Source organism: Tyto alba, unplaced genomic scaffold, assembly GCF_018691265.1.
Source record: "Tyto alba isolate M040663 unplaced genomic scaffold, T.alba_DEE_v4.0 Super-Scaffold_46, whole genome shotgun sequence".
Classification (NCBI taxonomy): Eukaryota; Metazoa; Chordata; class Aves; order Strigiformes; family Tytonidae; genus Tyto; species Tyto alba.
The window spans coordinates 3,240,939-3,257,598 of record NW_024881322.1 but is presented as its reverse complement, the minus strand read 5'-3'; the positions used below and the strand labels follow the sequence as shown (position 1 = coordinate 3,257,598).

Here is a 16,660-nt window from a genome sequence, read left to right as displayed (position 1 = left end):
AGAAATACAGGGGATCGTAACAAGTTCTTAATGACTGATCTGATCTGGTAAGCGCACCTGTACCAGTGCTGTTACTGACTGCTACTGTATTGATTTAATGTTTCTAAGCAATTTAGTCCCTTTTGTGATTTGAGGGTAATTTTCTGTGTATGTTTTTTAGTGTTTTGTCTTAATTAGTTTTTAGACTGTAGTCTCAGGAGTACCAGGACACTTACGGTAAATGCTTCTTTTTGTCATCATTATGTTAAATACTATGATATTAAAGGTAGTAAAATATTAGACTGGGAAATGTCGTGATTTGGTTTTGCATATTAATAACAACAGAACGATTATGGTGAAAACATGCAGGTGTGTTCTGCTATTTCTACTAGCTAGAACTGAAGAACAAACTCATAAAGTAGAAAAGGCTACAGTAGCTTCTTTTCAGATGGCAATATATTCCCTTTTTGTAGAAGAGCCATGAAACTTCCTTACTACTGGATTTGATATTGTTGTGATAGTTAAAGTCTGTAGTGGCACTGCTGTTTCCTTCTTCCTATGATTTAGGTATTTTGCTTTCAATACGGAGTTAAGGAAGTTGGGAAGGGAGTGTCAGAAGGGAAATGAGTCTCTCTGGCTGTTTCCTGACTGGGCCACTGCCAGCCTGAGTCACTGGTTTAACTTGCTGTATTTTTCTGGTACATAATTGTTTCTAGTACTCTTTTTCTCAGTGAAGGGGGAAATTTAATGGAAGCAAAATTAAACACCGAATCACTTAGGATTAGGTAGGAGTAGGGAAATTTTTTTTTCTTGCTGCTAGCCCACACCGTTCCCTGGAATGGGGGGTGTCTACTGTGGGGGTTATTTAAGACTTCAAAGTCTTGATGTGTCCCAGTTTTGAGAGGGAAAGGTTCTAGGAACTTCGTAGAAGAAGAAACCTTCCCTACCCTAAGGATTGTTTAATACGTGTTTGTGAGAATAAGTTCTCCCCTCTCCCTTTTTTTTTCCATGATCCTGGAGATACCTGCAGAGTGGGGGCAGGCTTTGGGGAACATTGGCAACAGTGAACTCTTACTGCAAGGTTTGCTGCTGTCTTTATGGTGGGCATTTTGGGAAGAAGTTTGGGATTACCAACCTACAGTTATTGTTTGTCTTTTTTGGCCGTGTAAGCAGTGCAGGAGCATGCAGCTTCACGGTGACAGCATTTCTGGGAAGGGACAGAGGAGCTCCAGTGCAGCCCAAGCGTTTCTGTTACATGTTGAGGACTGGCACTAGGCAGCAAGAAGTTGTGCCACGGAAGCTTTTCTATCATCTGAAAACAGCCAGCCTAAACCTGACAGCCTTGGTTTAAAACATTTACTTGGCAGTGCTGTTTCTTCGCTTGAAACTACACGTTGTTAATTTTCTTTTTTCTTTTTTTTCTTTTTTTTTTTTTTTTTTAATTTATTTTATTCCCAGGAAAGGCTTCCTAATTAAGCTGGTGTGTAGATTTGTCAAGCTGTGGAAAAATTAGTATTAATGCAGACGTTTCTTTCTCATGTGCTGCCTAAGTATAAATTCTGTATCAGATTGAGGTCAGCGTGAGTACTGGGAAATATGTTGCTGAACCAAAAAAAAGCAGCTGCTGGATGTAGTGGGGAAAAAGTATGTCTGTATTTACATGTCTGGTAATGTAGAGCCTAATAATTTTTAATGTGAAATATAATTTGGAGACTTTTCCGTGTATTTAAGGACATTTTATTAATTGCAGCTTTTCAGATGGGGGGAGTTAGTCTAGGAAAGAGTAGATTGTAGGAAGACACACTGTTAGTCAGAAGGTGTATGAAGGTGGTTAAGATAGGTAGAAACTAAAGTTAGCTACAAGGAGAAGCTTTATGACAGCAAGGTTGGCTTTTAGGGTGGTAGAATCTTACTTTGAGTTGTTAAAACCAAATTGAGTTTCTCAGAAATTACTGAAGTAAAACCGATCTTACTTTTGATAAGAGACAAAGTGACATCTCATGAAAATCCCTGGGGTTGGTTGGTTTGTTTTTTTTTGCTACGGTGCATTGGATGACCAAACTGGTCGTGTTGTTGCTGGGTTTTCTTGTCTTGTTCTTTCTTCTTTTTTTTTTTTTTTTTTTTTCCCCTCATTATGAGCATTCAGCCCTTTCTTTGGCTGTTGCTGGGGTTTACTTTACATGTATATGTGTGCTTTTGACTTTTTGTTAGATCGGTAAGGATTTTAGATTCTGCGTGAAAGGAGAAAGGCAGTTTCCTAGATGTCTCCAATTTACCTGTGTCCATTCTGAGACTTCATTTAAATCATTCTAGTGGTAGTGTAGTGGTTTCATTATACTATGCATTCATTCAGTACTATTTAATGTACGTAGGCAAAAAATTTCCCTTCCAAACAGAGCACTAGAGAGCTGCAATTAATGTTTTAGATAATTCACTGGTGGGGAGTGACCATCTTGTTCCAGAACAGTTTTGTTTGACCTGTAACTTTCTTGTGACCTTAGCGTTGGATACAAGCAACTGGGATGTGTTTTGAAACTTTGCTGTCTACTGAATAGTTTTGTGTGTGTCCTTCAAACGATCCAGTGAAGCTTTTGCCACTGCAGTGAGCTATTTACAGAAGTAGTACTGAATTTTTGGACCTATACTGTGTAAAGAACATGCTGGCAATGTTTCCGTGGTGCTTCTGAAGCCTGTGTTTTTTAACTTGTCACAATGTCCCTAGATGTATAGAGAATGTTGCTTTCTATGCTTTATTGTGAGAAGCAGCAGTGGATATGCTGAAACAGGATGTCACGGAAGTAGAAAGGCTTCTGTAAGAATTTAAAGAATTAGGAGATTTGAGGGCAGTATGGTTCTGTCATACAGAGGGTACAGCTCAGTATTTTGATTGTTCAGTTTTTAGTCTGTGTTGCACCTCAAAATGTCTATTTTTTTTTTTTTTTTTTCCTAGCTGTGATTTTTTTTTTTTTGTTGTTGTTGATTCAAAATACGGATCGGTTGCAGAAATGCAGAACGAGGAGGAAAGCACTGCTGGAAATCTGTGTGAGAAGCTGTTTTATATGCTAGCGCTTCATCTGTGGTTATGAGGGGTCTAAATCTGGCTTGCTAATGAAATGTTGTAACTTTTTCTTCACTATATAACAAAAACCCCATTCTTCAGAGTAGTCAGCATTGAATTTCCTCATGAGGAGGCTACCCTGAATAGAAGAGAGGGTATTTTGCATAAAAGAATTCATGTTGCATGCGCAGTCCGCGATTCTGGTTAATGTTAATTATGTACTAATGAGAGAGTGAGGGAGGAGAAGAGGGTGTAATGAATAGGATCACATTAAGATTTAAATTAGCGAGGGATGGGAGAGTCAATGTAAATATTTAATGTTTTTTATGTGGTCCAGAGAATCTTCAAACAGATACTGGTTGTAGGGTAAGGATGCTTTAGTGGAAAAGGCTGTGGTGAGCCCACCTCAGTGCGGGCTGTGCGCGTTCCTCCTCTGCTCTTGGGTTTTGTTCTGAAGCAGCAAAACCGAACAAAAAGTGTCACCTTTGACTCATGGGTTAATTTCAAAGAGAGCATAAAGTACGTTTAAGTGGATTGCTCTGTATAATCGAGTGGCTAGTTACGTCCTGTGCTTTCACTCCTGCTGTTTTAAATGTTTTAAAAACTAGTGAGGAATAGGCTTCCAAAAATTATTTTTTAATCTGAGATCAACCTTGAAAAGCTGTGATAGGTAGGGAAAGGGTTCAGTGCTCTTTCCAGGGTAAATCTAAATGAAAGCAATGAATGTTGTTTCTCTTGTTTGGTTGGTTTTGTGTTGTTGTTGCTGTTTTTTTTTTTTGGTTTTTTTTTTTTTTTGGTTGGTTGGTTGGTTTTTTGTTTGTTTTGTTTTTTTTTTCTGTGCAAATATGCATATGTGTATGCTTATAGATGTACAGGTCTATAATTTCTGTTCCTGAGGCATTAGCGACTTTTTAGTATACCAGTTCCAAAGATTGACTGCTCTATGCAACGAGAGCTACCTAAATATTTCCCTAGCACTAATTTTTGTGCTAATATTTTTTAGCCCAGTGGTTTCAGAACAGTTTCCGTATGGCGTGGCACTCGTTACTTAATTTAGCAAACGGCTCCAATCTTTGGAAAATGAGCAGTGCAGCGCAGCTCGCGGGAATATTTACGGGACAACAGGAGCCCAGTTCTGGCCCCTTACCTTTTCCCGGGGCTCTGCATCCTGGGCGTAACCTCCTCCTGGTTGTGCCCTGTTACAAACCGTGCAGAGTGCAGAGCCTGTTACATCGGGCAACTGCCCTGGGCCATTTGTGTCCAACGTACCATTTGTTGGTGAGATTGATCTCCACACTATCAGTGGGAAGCTTTAAATTTCACATGCCTCTCCTGCAGCTTATCGATCCAGAGTCTCCTCTGGGTATTTCGTCAGTATGTGTGGCTGGAAAATCAATTCACAAAGCTGCGGCAGCAGTGAGGGATGTGTAATAGTCAAACAGGGGAAATTATATGCCACGAACATCACTTCCTTTAACGCAGGCTGAGAAGTCGTGGGAAGGAGTGTGACTGTGAATACGGTGCCTTAGTCAAAAGCAGGAGGAAACGGTGCTGAGGACATTTCAAGGGGGAATTTCAAAATTCGGCACTTGTAAATATTCACCCTTCTCTGTGGGCATTTTTGTAATAAACTAGATAACTAAATCCACTGTTCCTCCCAGATTACTTACCTGGTGCGTTCTTCCGTGTATACTCACTGCCTATAAATACTTCAGATTTTCTTTAAAGGAATTTGCAGTTTCTGAAATAATTCTTTGATGTGAGAGGAGGGAACGTTACTGAAAATGGAACTTTTTATGTATATTTACTTTACGTATATTTACTTATAGCCATTTTTAAACTAAAAGTGAATAATCCCTTACGGTGGGGAAGCAAGGGAAGAAAAATAGCCTGCATATTTTCCAGCAGGTATTTTTAAAGATCAGTCACAATGTAATGATACTTATAAGTGAGTGTTAAAAGTATACAACGCTTGTAAAAACGGCTGATAGATTTTAGATTTTCTGCCTTTAATTTCTCAAGAATTAAACTTGGCAGGGGGTAGGGCATGAGTTCAAGTTGTGGTAGCGGTTACAAATGTTGAGTCTGTGTCGTTTTGTCTCCCTCTTCCCGAAGAGAGCTCGGGTCTCAGATCAGACATGGTGGTGCAGCTGCAGTCTTCATGGCGCTTCAGTGAAACGAGGTTTTGCATGTGGGCTCTGCAAACGATGGGATGCAAAACTAACAGTCATGCTAATACTAAAAGTAGTATTAAGTGGTGGATATTTCAAATCCTCCCCCCCCCCCCCCCCGCTTTTTTTTTTTGCTTCTAGATTATAATTATTGAGCTGGAGTCATATTTCGAGTGAGATAGCACTTAATTAAGAATGTATTTATTCAGGTGTTTAAGGAATTCAAAAAATATGCTGCTAGGTGCTAAAAATACTGCCGAGAGAGCTGGGTTCAGCTTTTAATATCTAACTTGCTGTGGTGGTTAAATATTTACATTGAAGGTCACTGCTGTTATTTGCTGTTCACTTTTCAGTGTGCTTGGCAGTGTTCATTAGAGCTCTGCATCCCTCCCACTCGAGTATGGAGGGAAAAAAAAAAGCTATTGATCCCATCAGACAGACAGAAGCAAATGTGTACTAAGCCAGAAGGAAATTGTGTTGATCACAGCAGTTTCCTCTCGCAGGGGGGTGTGCAGTGGCGGTCAGAGGTGGGTGGCTGGGCCCGGGGAAGCGGGAGGCTCTGGAGAAGCTCAGGTGAAGGCGTGGTTCATAAATACAGCGAGGTTCTCACCCAGCAGTGAGCACCACGCCTGCCCACCGCGCTGCTATCCCACCTTTTGTCTTTGGGGAGGAAAAGAAAACAACAAAAACCTCAGCACAGCCAAACCCCCGAAGGGTCCCGCCGGAAGCTGGTGCTTGGAGGCAGACTGTGCTTTTGGACCCTCTGAGGGTTGTGTCTGCGCTTAGAACATTCAGACTGGGGAAATGTGCCCTCCTGGGTAGCACTACAGGCCGTTTCCCGCAGCTGGTGGCTGCTCTGTGCCCGTTGCCTGCGACTGTTCTGAAGAAGGTGGAGAAAAAAATGGGAAGAGGAGGAGAAGGGGAGGCTGACAGACTCGAGCCTAAAACCTGTTGTAGTTCTCTCCGTGGCAAATGCCCAGCTGGAGAGGGCCAGGTTTCCTTTCTGCATTTGATCAGTACCCATTAGCTTTCTTGGATAGTTTTTGAATATCATCATCTAGTTAAAAGGCTTCTTGATTGTTCTTTATTAATTTAATGTTATTATAGCATCCACTTGATGGATTTGATAAGCAGAGTCATCTTTCTGAGTAAAAGTTCTTCCTGGCTGCCTGTCCCAGGTGAGTTGGGTAGTTCAGCCCTCCTGCAGTGCGCTCAGCTTTGGTTTTACCACCTGCACGGAGCTGAGGGAGCTTGAGGCAAGATACGTGTGTGTGTGTGTGTGTATGTGTGTGTGTCTGTGTGTTCCAGCTGTGTCTGTGTGTTCCAGCTGTGTCCTCCTGGGGCCCTACAGGTGAGGGTTCGGCACATGACACGAGGAACTTGTGACCTGCCGAGGCAAAATGATTAAAGGTCCTTCCAAGGCGTTGCTGTTCTGTGTTTGTGCTTTTGCACTCTCCGGCTCATTTCTGGCAAACTTGCTGGGGTGTAAGTGCTGGCTGTGTCGTTGCTGGTGGGCCGAGGTTGCAGAAGTCCTGAGAACAGCAGCATGAAAGTATTGTTTTGCAAAAGGTGTTTGCCCATGGAACAGTTTGAGGGCAGAAGTGACAAGCTGCAGAGCTTCCTTCTGCCTGCCTTTAGTGCTAATAGTTGAAGCTGGTGTTTAAGATGATGAGTCTGTTGGATCTCTGTGTTTTTAGGTTTTGAATGTGTTTCAGGTTTGTGTTTTCATACAGTGTTAAGGACATATTTTTATGTTGGCAGTGGTAGTGCCTTGTTCCTGTTAAGTGTTTTTTCATCATTACGTGTCAGATCACGTTACAAAGTTAGTGTCTTTATTCACTTAAATAGATAGACAAACTAATCAATACTACTGTGTTCTTCCCCTGTCTGCCCCGGGGTGAAGGCAAATTGGCTTAAGCTCATCTTGTTTCTAAACAGATACTATTACTATATTAAGATAACTTTCCTGATTTTTTTTTTTTTTTTTTTTTCCCCCCCCAAATATTTCTGGGTTCTAAGGGCTTACTGTGATAGTTATTTTCAACCCCTGTTGTGAAAATTCTTTTCAAAGCTGCCATTTTTGCCTCCAGGCAGTTATTAAGTGAGACACAAAAGAATGTAAAACTCCAATCAAAAAAATACACTGCAGATACTTGGCAGGACCTATGTGCAAGTTTTAAGGTCCCCTTCACCTCGTCTTATGTCCTGTGTTATTTGTCACCCTGAAGACCAAACTGCGGCTGTGGTGGGGATAGAGCTGTGTCCTTAACCCCAGGGGAAGCTAAGATCTGATCAGACATGCCACTTTGTAGTTCCAAATAATCTTCAAAAATTACTGCTGCTGCATGTCGTTGTTTTTAGGTACAACCCCCTAATGCTGAGGGTGGAGGAACCTTTACGGAATGAAATCGAATCGCCCGTGATTTTCCCTGCAGGGTAGAGACATTGGTCCTGGTGGTAACAGAGCGGTGGCCCTCGTGGCCCCTTGGTGATGATGCAAGACTTTTGCAAAGGCTCTGTGAGGAACCAGGCCTTTGGAAACGAGGGGGCAAACTTAATAGGAAATTTCTAGATGGCTTCCTTAAGCGTGCTGCCTGTTAGCACCTGGACAGGCCTGGAGGAGAGCCTTTCACTCCCACCAACAAATGCGCCCGTAGGGAAGTAGCGGAGAGAACCTGGCTGTGACTGATTAAATAACTGGAGGGCTGAGGACTCCTTTGGCTGTGCCCATATTGTTTTCTGGAGAGAGATTATGATACGACACTGAGTGAGCATCTGAATATTCAGTATGGCTTTTTGCAAGCAAGCGTTATTTTTTTTTTTTTTTTTCCCAGCTTTAACAGCTTATTGCTTGTCAATATCACAAAATAAGTAATCCAGTCAGGTTTTCTGATAAGCCGTTTGTTACCATGAAGGACCCCGGGGTACACGTTCAAACTGTGTGCTTTTGAAAATGTTTGAAGAAATTTGTTCCTGTGGGCAGATCTTTTTTTTTTTTTTTTTTTTTTTTTTTTTTAGCAGACAGTCCTCTCCCTCAAGGCAAAGTGCACGCTGCGCTCCCCGCAGAAGTGCATTTTGATGACAGTAATTGGTCAGTCACTGTCGGGTCTTATCAGTGAACTTCCATCATTTCGCTTTCGCTCTTTTTTCTCCGTAGGTGTCCTTTACTTGATGGAACATGAAGAGGAGTATGTTTTCACTCTGCCTAGTGCCTATGCTCGCTCAATACTTACCATCCCGTGGGTAGAGCTTGGAGGGAAAGTCAACATCAGTTGTGCCAGGACGGGCTATTCTGCTACGGTCACGTTCCACACCAAGCCCTTCTATGGAGGGAAGGTCCACAGGTACAGGAGTTATTATCTTATTCTTGTTTACCTGCTGCTGGATTTCAGTGGAAAGGCTCTTGGGCATCTGTTCAGTTCTTCTGTTGGAGTACTTTATAGCCAGATACCTGAATTTCTTTTCCTGTTAGTGTCTGAGATGACTTACAGCTTTAGAGCACCGTTTATTGTAGTTATATATTTTACATCGTTTAACTGAATTGGATATATTTCTGTCATTAAACTAAAGTTAATGTATTCTTCTGGGCTTTGTTGCTTGTAAAAATTGCTGTAAGTGCAGGATCAGAAAAATGTGTGTAGAAAAGGCAATATTTCTGTTGCACCAGCTGCTGCTTCTCTGAGTCTTGTAGATGAAGTGGTGTTGCAGGTGGAGTTCCTGTAAGGAGGAGAGAAGCAAAAGTGTCGTTGCGCGTAGCAGTAACTCCCTGCTGGGGACTCCTCCTTCTGCACTGAAATTCCAGAGGATGGAAATATTATTTATGTGTCTTTGGTTCCTGTTTATTAAGGGTGTGAAGAGGCAGTGTGGAAGACAGCTTCCTGTCTTACTTCCATGCCCAAGTCGATGGCCCAACCGTTAATGTACACAGACCCCTTCCTTGTTCTGGCGGTGTCCGTGAGAAGGCTGTGCTTTTGCACGGTTCCCTCTGTTTCATTTCAGCTGCCCTGATTATTCTTCCGTATGTGTCAACCGTTGCAATATTGTGTTCTGGCAAATATCAGCATGGGCTGTTTGTACAGGTTTTTTTTTTTTTCTAAAAGGCGTAGATTAATAATTGGCTCCATCAGGAGGAGTGAAAATTGGGGAAGGTTGTGCTGTATTAGTTTAATAATTTGAAAACTTAATTGAGTTTATGGATTACTCCGTGTGGCTTGCTGAAGCACGTGTGTGCATGTTCAAGGCACGCAGACATGAAACTTCTCCCTGCGTTTTGTTCTTCCAGTCCTACTTCTCTATTTTGCTCACTCTCAGACCGGTTCTTGGACCCCTGAGATAGCTTTAATCATTGCCTCTCAGCAGCCAAGAAGCAAACTTGCAGAGCTAAAGGAGAATATAGAGGTACGCCTTTGGCATAGGTATCCGACAGCATTATGTTCAGGTGTGAAGAAAACGTGTGCGCTGCAAATGTCACGACTGTCAGGAGTTGTTTGTCAGGCTGAGGAGGTAAACAGCCCTGGGTGAGAGCGGGGCGGCAGAGCTTTAAGCTGGGCTGCTGCTGTGCTTTGGGAGAGTGGGGTCCAGAAGCTGTTGCTGTGTTTGCAGAGCCTCCTTGGGTTGAGCCTTTCTATTCTGGGACAGTGTCGCTGCTTTGCTCGAAAAAATACCTTCTAGGTGGAGCAAGCTGCTTGTAGCCTTAGCTGCGGTAGGGCTTTCCTAGGCCGGTTAGAAATGGCACCAGTTATTTCTGTGGTCTTTCTCTCTTCCCCCTTGAATTAGGGTTACAGCCGAAGTGAAACACAACCCCACTAATACCATTGTCTGCAAGGCACAGGGAGAATGGAACGGCACGCTGGAATTTACTTACAGCAACGGAGAAACCAAAGTGATCGACACTAACAAGCTGCCTGTTAGCAGGAAGAAGATCAGGCCGCTCGCAAAGCAGGGCCCGCTGGAGTCCAGGTACGCGCGGAGGCGTCCGAGCTCGGCTCTGCCCCGCGGGTGGCAACGGGCCGGGGAACCAAAGCGCGGCTGCCAACGGCGCGGGTGGAAACCGCCTGGCCTCCTGCAGCACAGCGAGCCAGGCACGAGCAGCAGGGGCTGCGCGCCGGTTCTTCGGGGCAGAAATGTCGTTGTAGTGATGTGCACATCTGGTTGGGGGGGGGGGGGGGGGAAAGGGGAAGGGTTGTGTGTGTTTCAGCGGGCGTTTGGAAAACGGCGATGCGGTGTCCCACCTTCTCGGAGTGGCTGCGACGGGGGGGGGGGGGGGGGGGGGGTGTCAAATCAGTCAGCTTGTTGCAAGTAATGTCGCGTCTTGCAGAGGGACCTGGAATTGCAGGTTTAACGTACCTGAGGACGCTTGTATGTACAGAAGCACGTAAAACACGATGCAGGGTGATGCGAGAACCACATGTGGTTTTAAGGCTCTCCGCACCCGCATCACAGGCCTGACTAGGTACCTTAGAAAAAATGTGTTCTGGTATTCACTGTCCATAACTGTGGACGCTTATCTTCAGAAAAAAATCAATATCTTTATTGAATTTAAGAACATTTTCTTGGAGGATTTAAAACCGTGAGTTCAGCTCCAGTTTATTATCTGTAAATACGTTCACTTTATTGTACAAAGGTGTGTCTTGAGTCATTGTGCGGGGTCAGGTATCATTTTCGTACTTGCTGGACGCGCTTGCTTATCACAACCTCATTTTTCCCCTGTGGTTTTGGGACAGAGAGGTTGGAGTAAATAAGGAAACCAATAGCCCCGCAGTGCGTTTATTGCATTTTTGGGTACCAGTAAGTGAATTACAACTACCCAGTGTTTCTGCGGGATATGCAGCGCCTCAGATTGTGAACAGAAACTCATTTAAACCTTAAATGGAAATAGGTGAAAGCTGCCGTCGCTTTCTTCTCGGTATTTTTCTGGGCAAAGCTTTTGCCAGGCTCCTGTATTCCCACTGCGGTCAGTCGTGTGAGAAACAAGTTTGGTTATAGACTGATAATTATTGTTAGCTGGGAATATAGAGCACAGACCTAGATGGGCTCCCTAGAATCAGTGCATCCATTCCTCTGTTGGTAACCTGCTGGGAGCAGCCCCTGTCCCAGTTTAATGTACTCTGGGGTTCTGGCTAACGTTCCCTTATAATTCAAGAACGTAACTGCAAATAAAAGCAGAACAAACATGTCGTTTGGGGGTGGGTCAACAGTGAAGGATGCGAGCAGGAAAACGATCCGAGTGAATCCATCTGCTCTGAGAAAAAAAGGCCAGGTTGTGAAGGGTCAGACAAAAAGCTCTTGGGGAAGCTGGCTTGGCTGGCAGGACGCCGGGAGTTGAGCGCGCGCGCCGGGCGGGAGCGCGGCTGCCACGAGGCCGCCGGGCTCACGCGGGCGCTGGCGCCCCTTGTCCGTCGCGCAGGCGCCTCTGGCAGCGCGTCACCGATGCCCTGAGGGATGGCAACATCGAGGCAGCAACGGAGCACAAGCACCGCCTGGAGGAGAGGCAGCGAGCAGAGGAGAGGCAGCGCGTGGCGCTTACGGCGCCCTGGAAACCCCAGTATTTTGCCAAAGAGGTACTTCCCGTGTCGTCTTCTAAAGCCCCCGTGCGTGTTTGTGGGTACAGGAGGATGCCAGCACAAAGGAGTTTGTCTGTGGTTCTGACCGTGGGCTGGTGGTGTTACAAACCCCCGGCTTTAAATTCGGGTTTAGCCAGAGTCTGGCTCTTAAGGAAGAGCAATGGGTTCTTCCACGCCCACGTTGTCAACTTGTTCATTTCCCTTCAGTTTAATTTTAACCTGAATTTGTGGTACCTGCTGTTGGGCACTTAAAGCTGTGGCTTTTTTACCTTAAAAGTCACACCTGAATTTGCAAATGCTGTGTACTCACATCCCCTGCTAATCTTGATCTCAGGATACTAAAGCGAACACGGCTCAGGGATATTTGCCCAACGTTGGTAAGCGTGGACATCTGAAACAGTCCTGGGTTTCATCTGCTTGAAATGAAACAGGTTTTACTAAGTCGTCTTTGCCCCTGCTTAGAGGAGAAGGGGAAGGGAAATAAGACTGACTGAAGGAATTAGTACGTGACTGTTGGTACATCAGCCAGGGCGTGCAGCTGTTTAAACCAACAGTTCATCTGTTGCATCTTCCCACTGCTTCTCTCCCCCTTGTAATTTTTTTCCCCTCCCGCCCGCATGACCTGTAAGCTCCTGAAGCGCAGAATTTTCAGGTGGCAGGGATGGGTTCTTGTGTTGATTAATGTTATTTTAGCTTTTATATGGACATCCGCAAATCCCGTACGTATGAATCTCGTTTGTGAACTCTCCCTAATTTTGTTGCAGGGCGATGGTTGGCTATACTTGAATCCTCTCTGGAAGACCCACTGACGGGATAGAGCAGTTGCCTCGTAACTTTACCTTAAAGGCATTAAAATGATAACAGTATATAACTTCAAGATGTCATTGAACAGCTCCTTTTATCAGCAGATACTCATGAGAAGCGACGTGCTGTGAATGATGCATCTCAAAATAACCACGAGCTCAAGTTTGTTCAGGAGCCATTTTGTGCGTATGGATACACACACACACACACACACGTCCATCCACACACACGCCCCTATATACACGCAGTGTCTGTGTGTTTGTGTGTATGTTACTTACACTACACGTACGAGTATAAACACTAACAGCGATCTAAAGACCTTTTCCTCTTAAGTTTTAGGGCACAGAACTCCAGCTGGACTCAGCTGGGGTTCCCCGAGTTTCGTGCTTGCAGGATCAGGCCCTGCGCTAGTATTTAAGAAAACACTTTTGTATTAGTACTGGTTAAGGTTTTTCTATTTTTCACTTTTGCCAAAAATGTTTTGCACTTCAAACGTGACGTGTCACTTACTGGCAATCGTTCTGTCTAACCAGTCACTGAGGAACTCACTCTGACACACGAATGCTGCACTGACGGCGCGCTCGCTTCGGGATGCTGGTGGAAGAGCATGTTCCCTGTCACCTCCTGGTGAGAATTTTCCGCCATTTATCGCTAGCAATACCTCCTCAAGAACTTGGTTCGCACTGACCCCTTGCGTCCTCGCTCTTCCCTTTGTTCACTCTTCCAGCTGTTGGGTAGAGCACCAGCTGCCCGGCTGATTCTGACCTTGCTGCCTGAGGTGCTCGGGCTCCCGCTCACGCTTTGGGGGTTCCGCGTTCTGCCCCGGCCCGCCGCGACACAGCCCGGCCGGGCAGGGCCCTCACTCCCCCCCCGAGGCTCCAAGCAGCCCTGCGGTTTGATTTCTTCTGCTTTTGAGCCAGTCCGTTGTGTCGGGGTGAAGTAGTTGGCTGACTAGCCACGCTATACATAACCAGCCGCCTCAGCCCAGCGATCTTCTGACGGAAAAGTAACAATTTACTCAATGATTACACTGAGGCAGTAGTTAATTAGGCAAATGAAATGGGATGTGATTTGTTTTGTGAAGTAAAAAAGACCCAAACCACAAGGAAGTAATCAGTCCTGAAGCTTGATCTTTGTAAGGTAACCACTGTGACACCACAAGTAGATCCTAGAAGTGGGATAAGGCTTTGTTGCTTTTTAGTTCCTTTTTCTTGAAAGTGAAGATGTTTTTGAGGGAAGTGGCAACAAAAGGCAAACGTAAAACATGCCGACTTCAGCTCAGTGCCCCACACAGAAGCCACTGTCTTTCTAACATACAGCAGCATTGATGCCTACCCTTCTCTAGTACGGATTTTTTTTTTCCGTGCCTTTTGTCTGCTTCCTTAATACAATAACTTAGGCTTTATACCTAGTACAGAAAGATATTTAGGTCAGAGCACTGCTTATCTCTGTTCTTGTGCATCCTGCATTTTATAATTACTTCTTTTGGTAGTTGGTAAAATCTCCTGAGCAACTCAGAAGGCTGAACAGAGGTGTGCACGCAAGGAAACATGCCATTAGTTGTTCGTTTGGACATAATGTTTCATAGATCTTCACATCTGAAATTCAGCTCCCTGCTTAATGAAGGTGTGGCTCCTTTCTCCTCCTAAATGCTATTTCGTCTGCTTGTATGTCCTTTTTTTGCACATTAGGAAGATTCATGTTATGATTGAAATCCTATTTAAAAAAAAAAAAAGTGGACTGTATGAGCTTGATTTTATAACTGACACTTTTTTTTAAATGAAAAAAAAAAAATCTTATTTTTAGGAATAGCGAGTGTTTTTCTGTAACTAAACCAAAATGATGCTGTCATAGGAATGACACTGACCTACTACTGAGTATCATCAGGAAAACGTGTACTTTATCACCTCCAAGAATTAACTTTATCATGGATCCACTCTTGTTCTCGAGGTTAGTCTGATAAGTAACTAGAAGTATTCGTCCAGCTTGTAACATCATCACGGAGAACACTCGAAAACGCAGAATTAAACACACGGACCATCCTCCTGGAACTTGACTTCCACACACCAAAGAACAAGCCGCGTTCTCACTAGAAATAGCCATGGAAAACCTCGGTCAGGCTGCAGGCCTGCGCTCTGAAGGAGTAGACCTCTTTCAGCTTTGATGGTTTGACTGTCGAGGCTACAGTGATGCCGTAGCCGTTCTTTTAAGGAGAAATTTGAATCATTTTATGCTTGTAATTTATTGAAGATTTTTTCTGTCTGCATGGTTGGTTGTTTCTGCATGCCGAGAACATTCCACTTGTGCTCCGATAAATGTTTTGTTTCGTTCTGATGCTGCGAGGAATCCCCCGATGCCATCACCACTGTTTCTTTTCCAAAGTAACTTGGGAGAGGCAAACATAAAAACGGCCCTTCCCGAAAAGATCCCATCAGCGAGAGACACCAGAACAAGATTTGCAAGTGTCATTTTATTTTTCTGGTAGTCGTGTGTTCAGTATATTTTACAGGACTGAAAAGTAAATATTCATAAGCCTTACTCCGTAGGTTGTTCCAATAGCTGTCTTGGACTTGCAAGTAAATATTTTCCTTTTCAAGTAGCCAATGTACACTCTGAACTGTAATGTAAAAACCTCCATGTACTTCAGTTTTTTTTTGTGCGCACCTGTAGAAAGCCTATGCAACCTTTTTCTTTCTTAACTTAGAAACGTTCAGAAAGAAATTTATACCTTTATCATTTAAAAGATGCTCCGGCAGTCTCTTCTGATTTGCCTTCCTTTCCTAATTTGTGAACTTAAGACGACGGCGCTCATGAATAAAAGATTTGTTTCATTTAGTGGTGGGATGCCCCGTCTCTTTCCACGGCAGCGTTAGGTGCCCGGTGTTGGTGTGTGGTGCTGAGAAGGGAACCCCGGCTCGCTCCTACGGCCGGGCACCCTGGAGGTAAGGGCTTGTTGGCGTGGGACAGCACCAGCACAGACACGGGGAAGACTGGGGAACACAGGGCTGCTTCTGGCAAAAAGGAGATAGGTGAAGGTGTTCCCTTCTTTCTGAATATCACCGTACTTCATTTAATGTTTGTGAATACCCTACTTCATTTAATCTTTGTCACTGGCAGAGATTCTCGGTTAGACACTTCTTAAAATACAACTCTGAATTCGTGCAGCAGTGGACACTTGCGTGGGGAGGAAAAATGGGCTTAGAGGCTTCATCCGTCCTGCTGCACAGTGACCGAGTGCTAAATAATGCGGTTCTGGTGTATTTTAAACATTCACCCACAGTTGTTGGAAGACACGATGCCAGAATACTTTGGTTTTGTGCAAAACACAAAACACCACCGGCTGTAAATAGGATGGGAAGCATGACCCAGGCGTGCTCCGTGCCTTGCCTCAAGGCCAGGGCTTGGAGCAATTTATACATTTGATTTAGAGACATTATTGAGTTTTAGTCGGAGCCAAACACCCTTTAACTTCCACTCAGAAGGATCGATATGTACAGGGACCGGAGTCAAAGCATTTGACTGTTTTTTTACGAGTAAGCCTATCAAGGTATGTAACTAAGGACTTTTCTCCCCTTCTGTTACAGAATTACTTCTACAAGTCAAAATCTCTCTCCGGGGATTAGCTGTAGCCCTGTGTGCCCCCACTGATTTCAGCAGTAACGATTGTGCAATACAGAACTTACACCCTACTGGCTTCTAGGCACTTGCAGTTGTAGTTCCGTAGCAACTGCAGACCAGAGCCTGGCTTAAGCTGCTTTTTTTTTTTTCCTTCAGATTTTACTGCTTTCTGTGGCGGTTACACTTCTAACTCTTACCCAGTAGAACAGCAGAAGGATGGCTGTAGGTAAGGAAATAAACTAGTACGGGAGGTATCTTGGTAGTGATGCAAGATGCCAGTCGTCTTTGCGGGTACAGTTGTGGTTCAGTTCTCAAGGAGAAAAGGTAGAAGTTAGTTCAGCTGGTTAATTTGAGGAGGGAGGTGGGGGAGCCAGGTAACCCCCCTGGCGTGCAGGTTCCTGCCCAACCCAGGAAGGCGATGCAACGCCTGCCCCTTCTTCTTACAGGAACCAAAGTTACAAGGTGGT

At 44.4% G+C, this 16,660-nt stretch overlaps 1 protein-coding gene across 1 annotated transcript in view; it reads left to right on the top strand.

Annotated features, from left to right (window-relative positions):
* OSBPL10 (oxysterol binding protein like 10) overlaps positions 1–15,410 on the top strand; it is a 120,611-nt gene extending 105,201 nt beyond the window's left edge. Inside the window, exons 9-12 of the mRNA XM_042806464.1 lie at positions 8,366–8,552; positions 9,985–10,167; positions 11,615–11,768; positions 12,536–15,410. Of these exons, the coding sequence (XP_042662398.1) occupies positions 8,366–8,552; positions 9,985–10,167; positions 11,615–11,768; positions 12,536–12,580 (569 nt within the window). The 3' untranslated portion in view covers positions 12,581–15,410. The remainder of the gene's footprint in view (positions 1–8,365; positions 8,553–9,984; positions 10,168–11,614; positions 11,769–12,535) is intronic.
* The last annotated feature ends 1,250 nt before the right edge of the window (positions 15,411–16,660 follow it).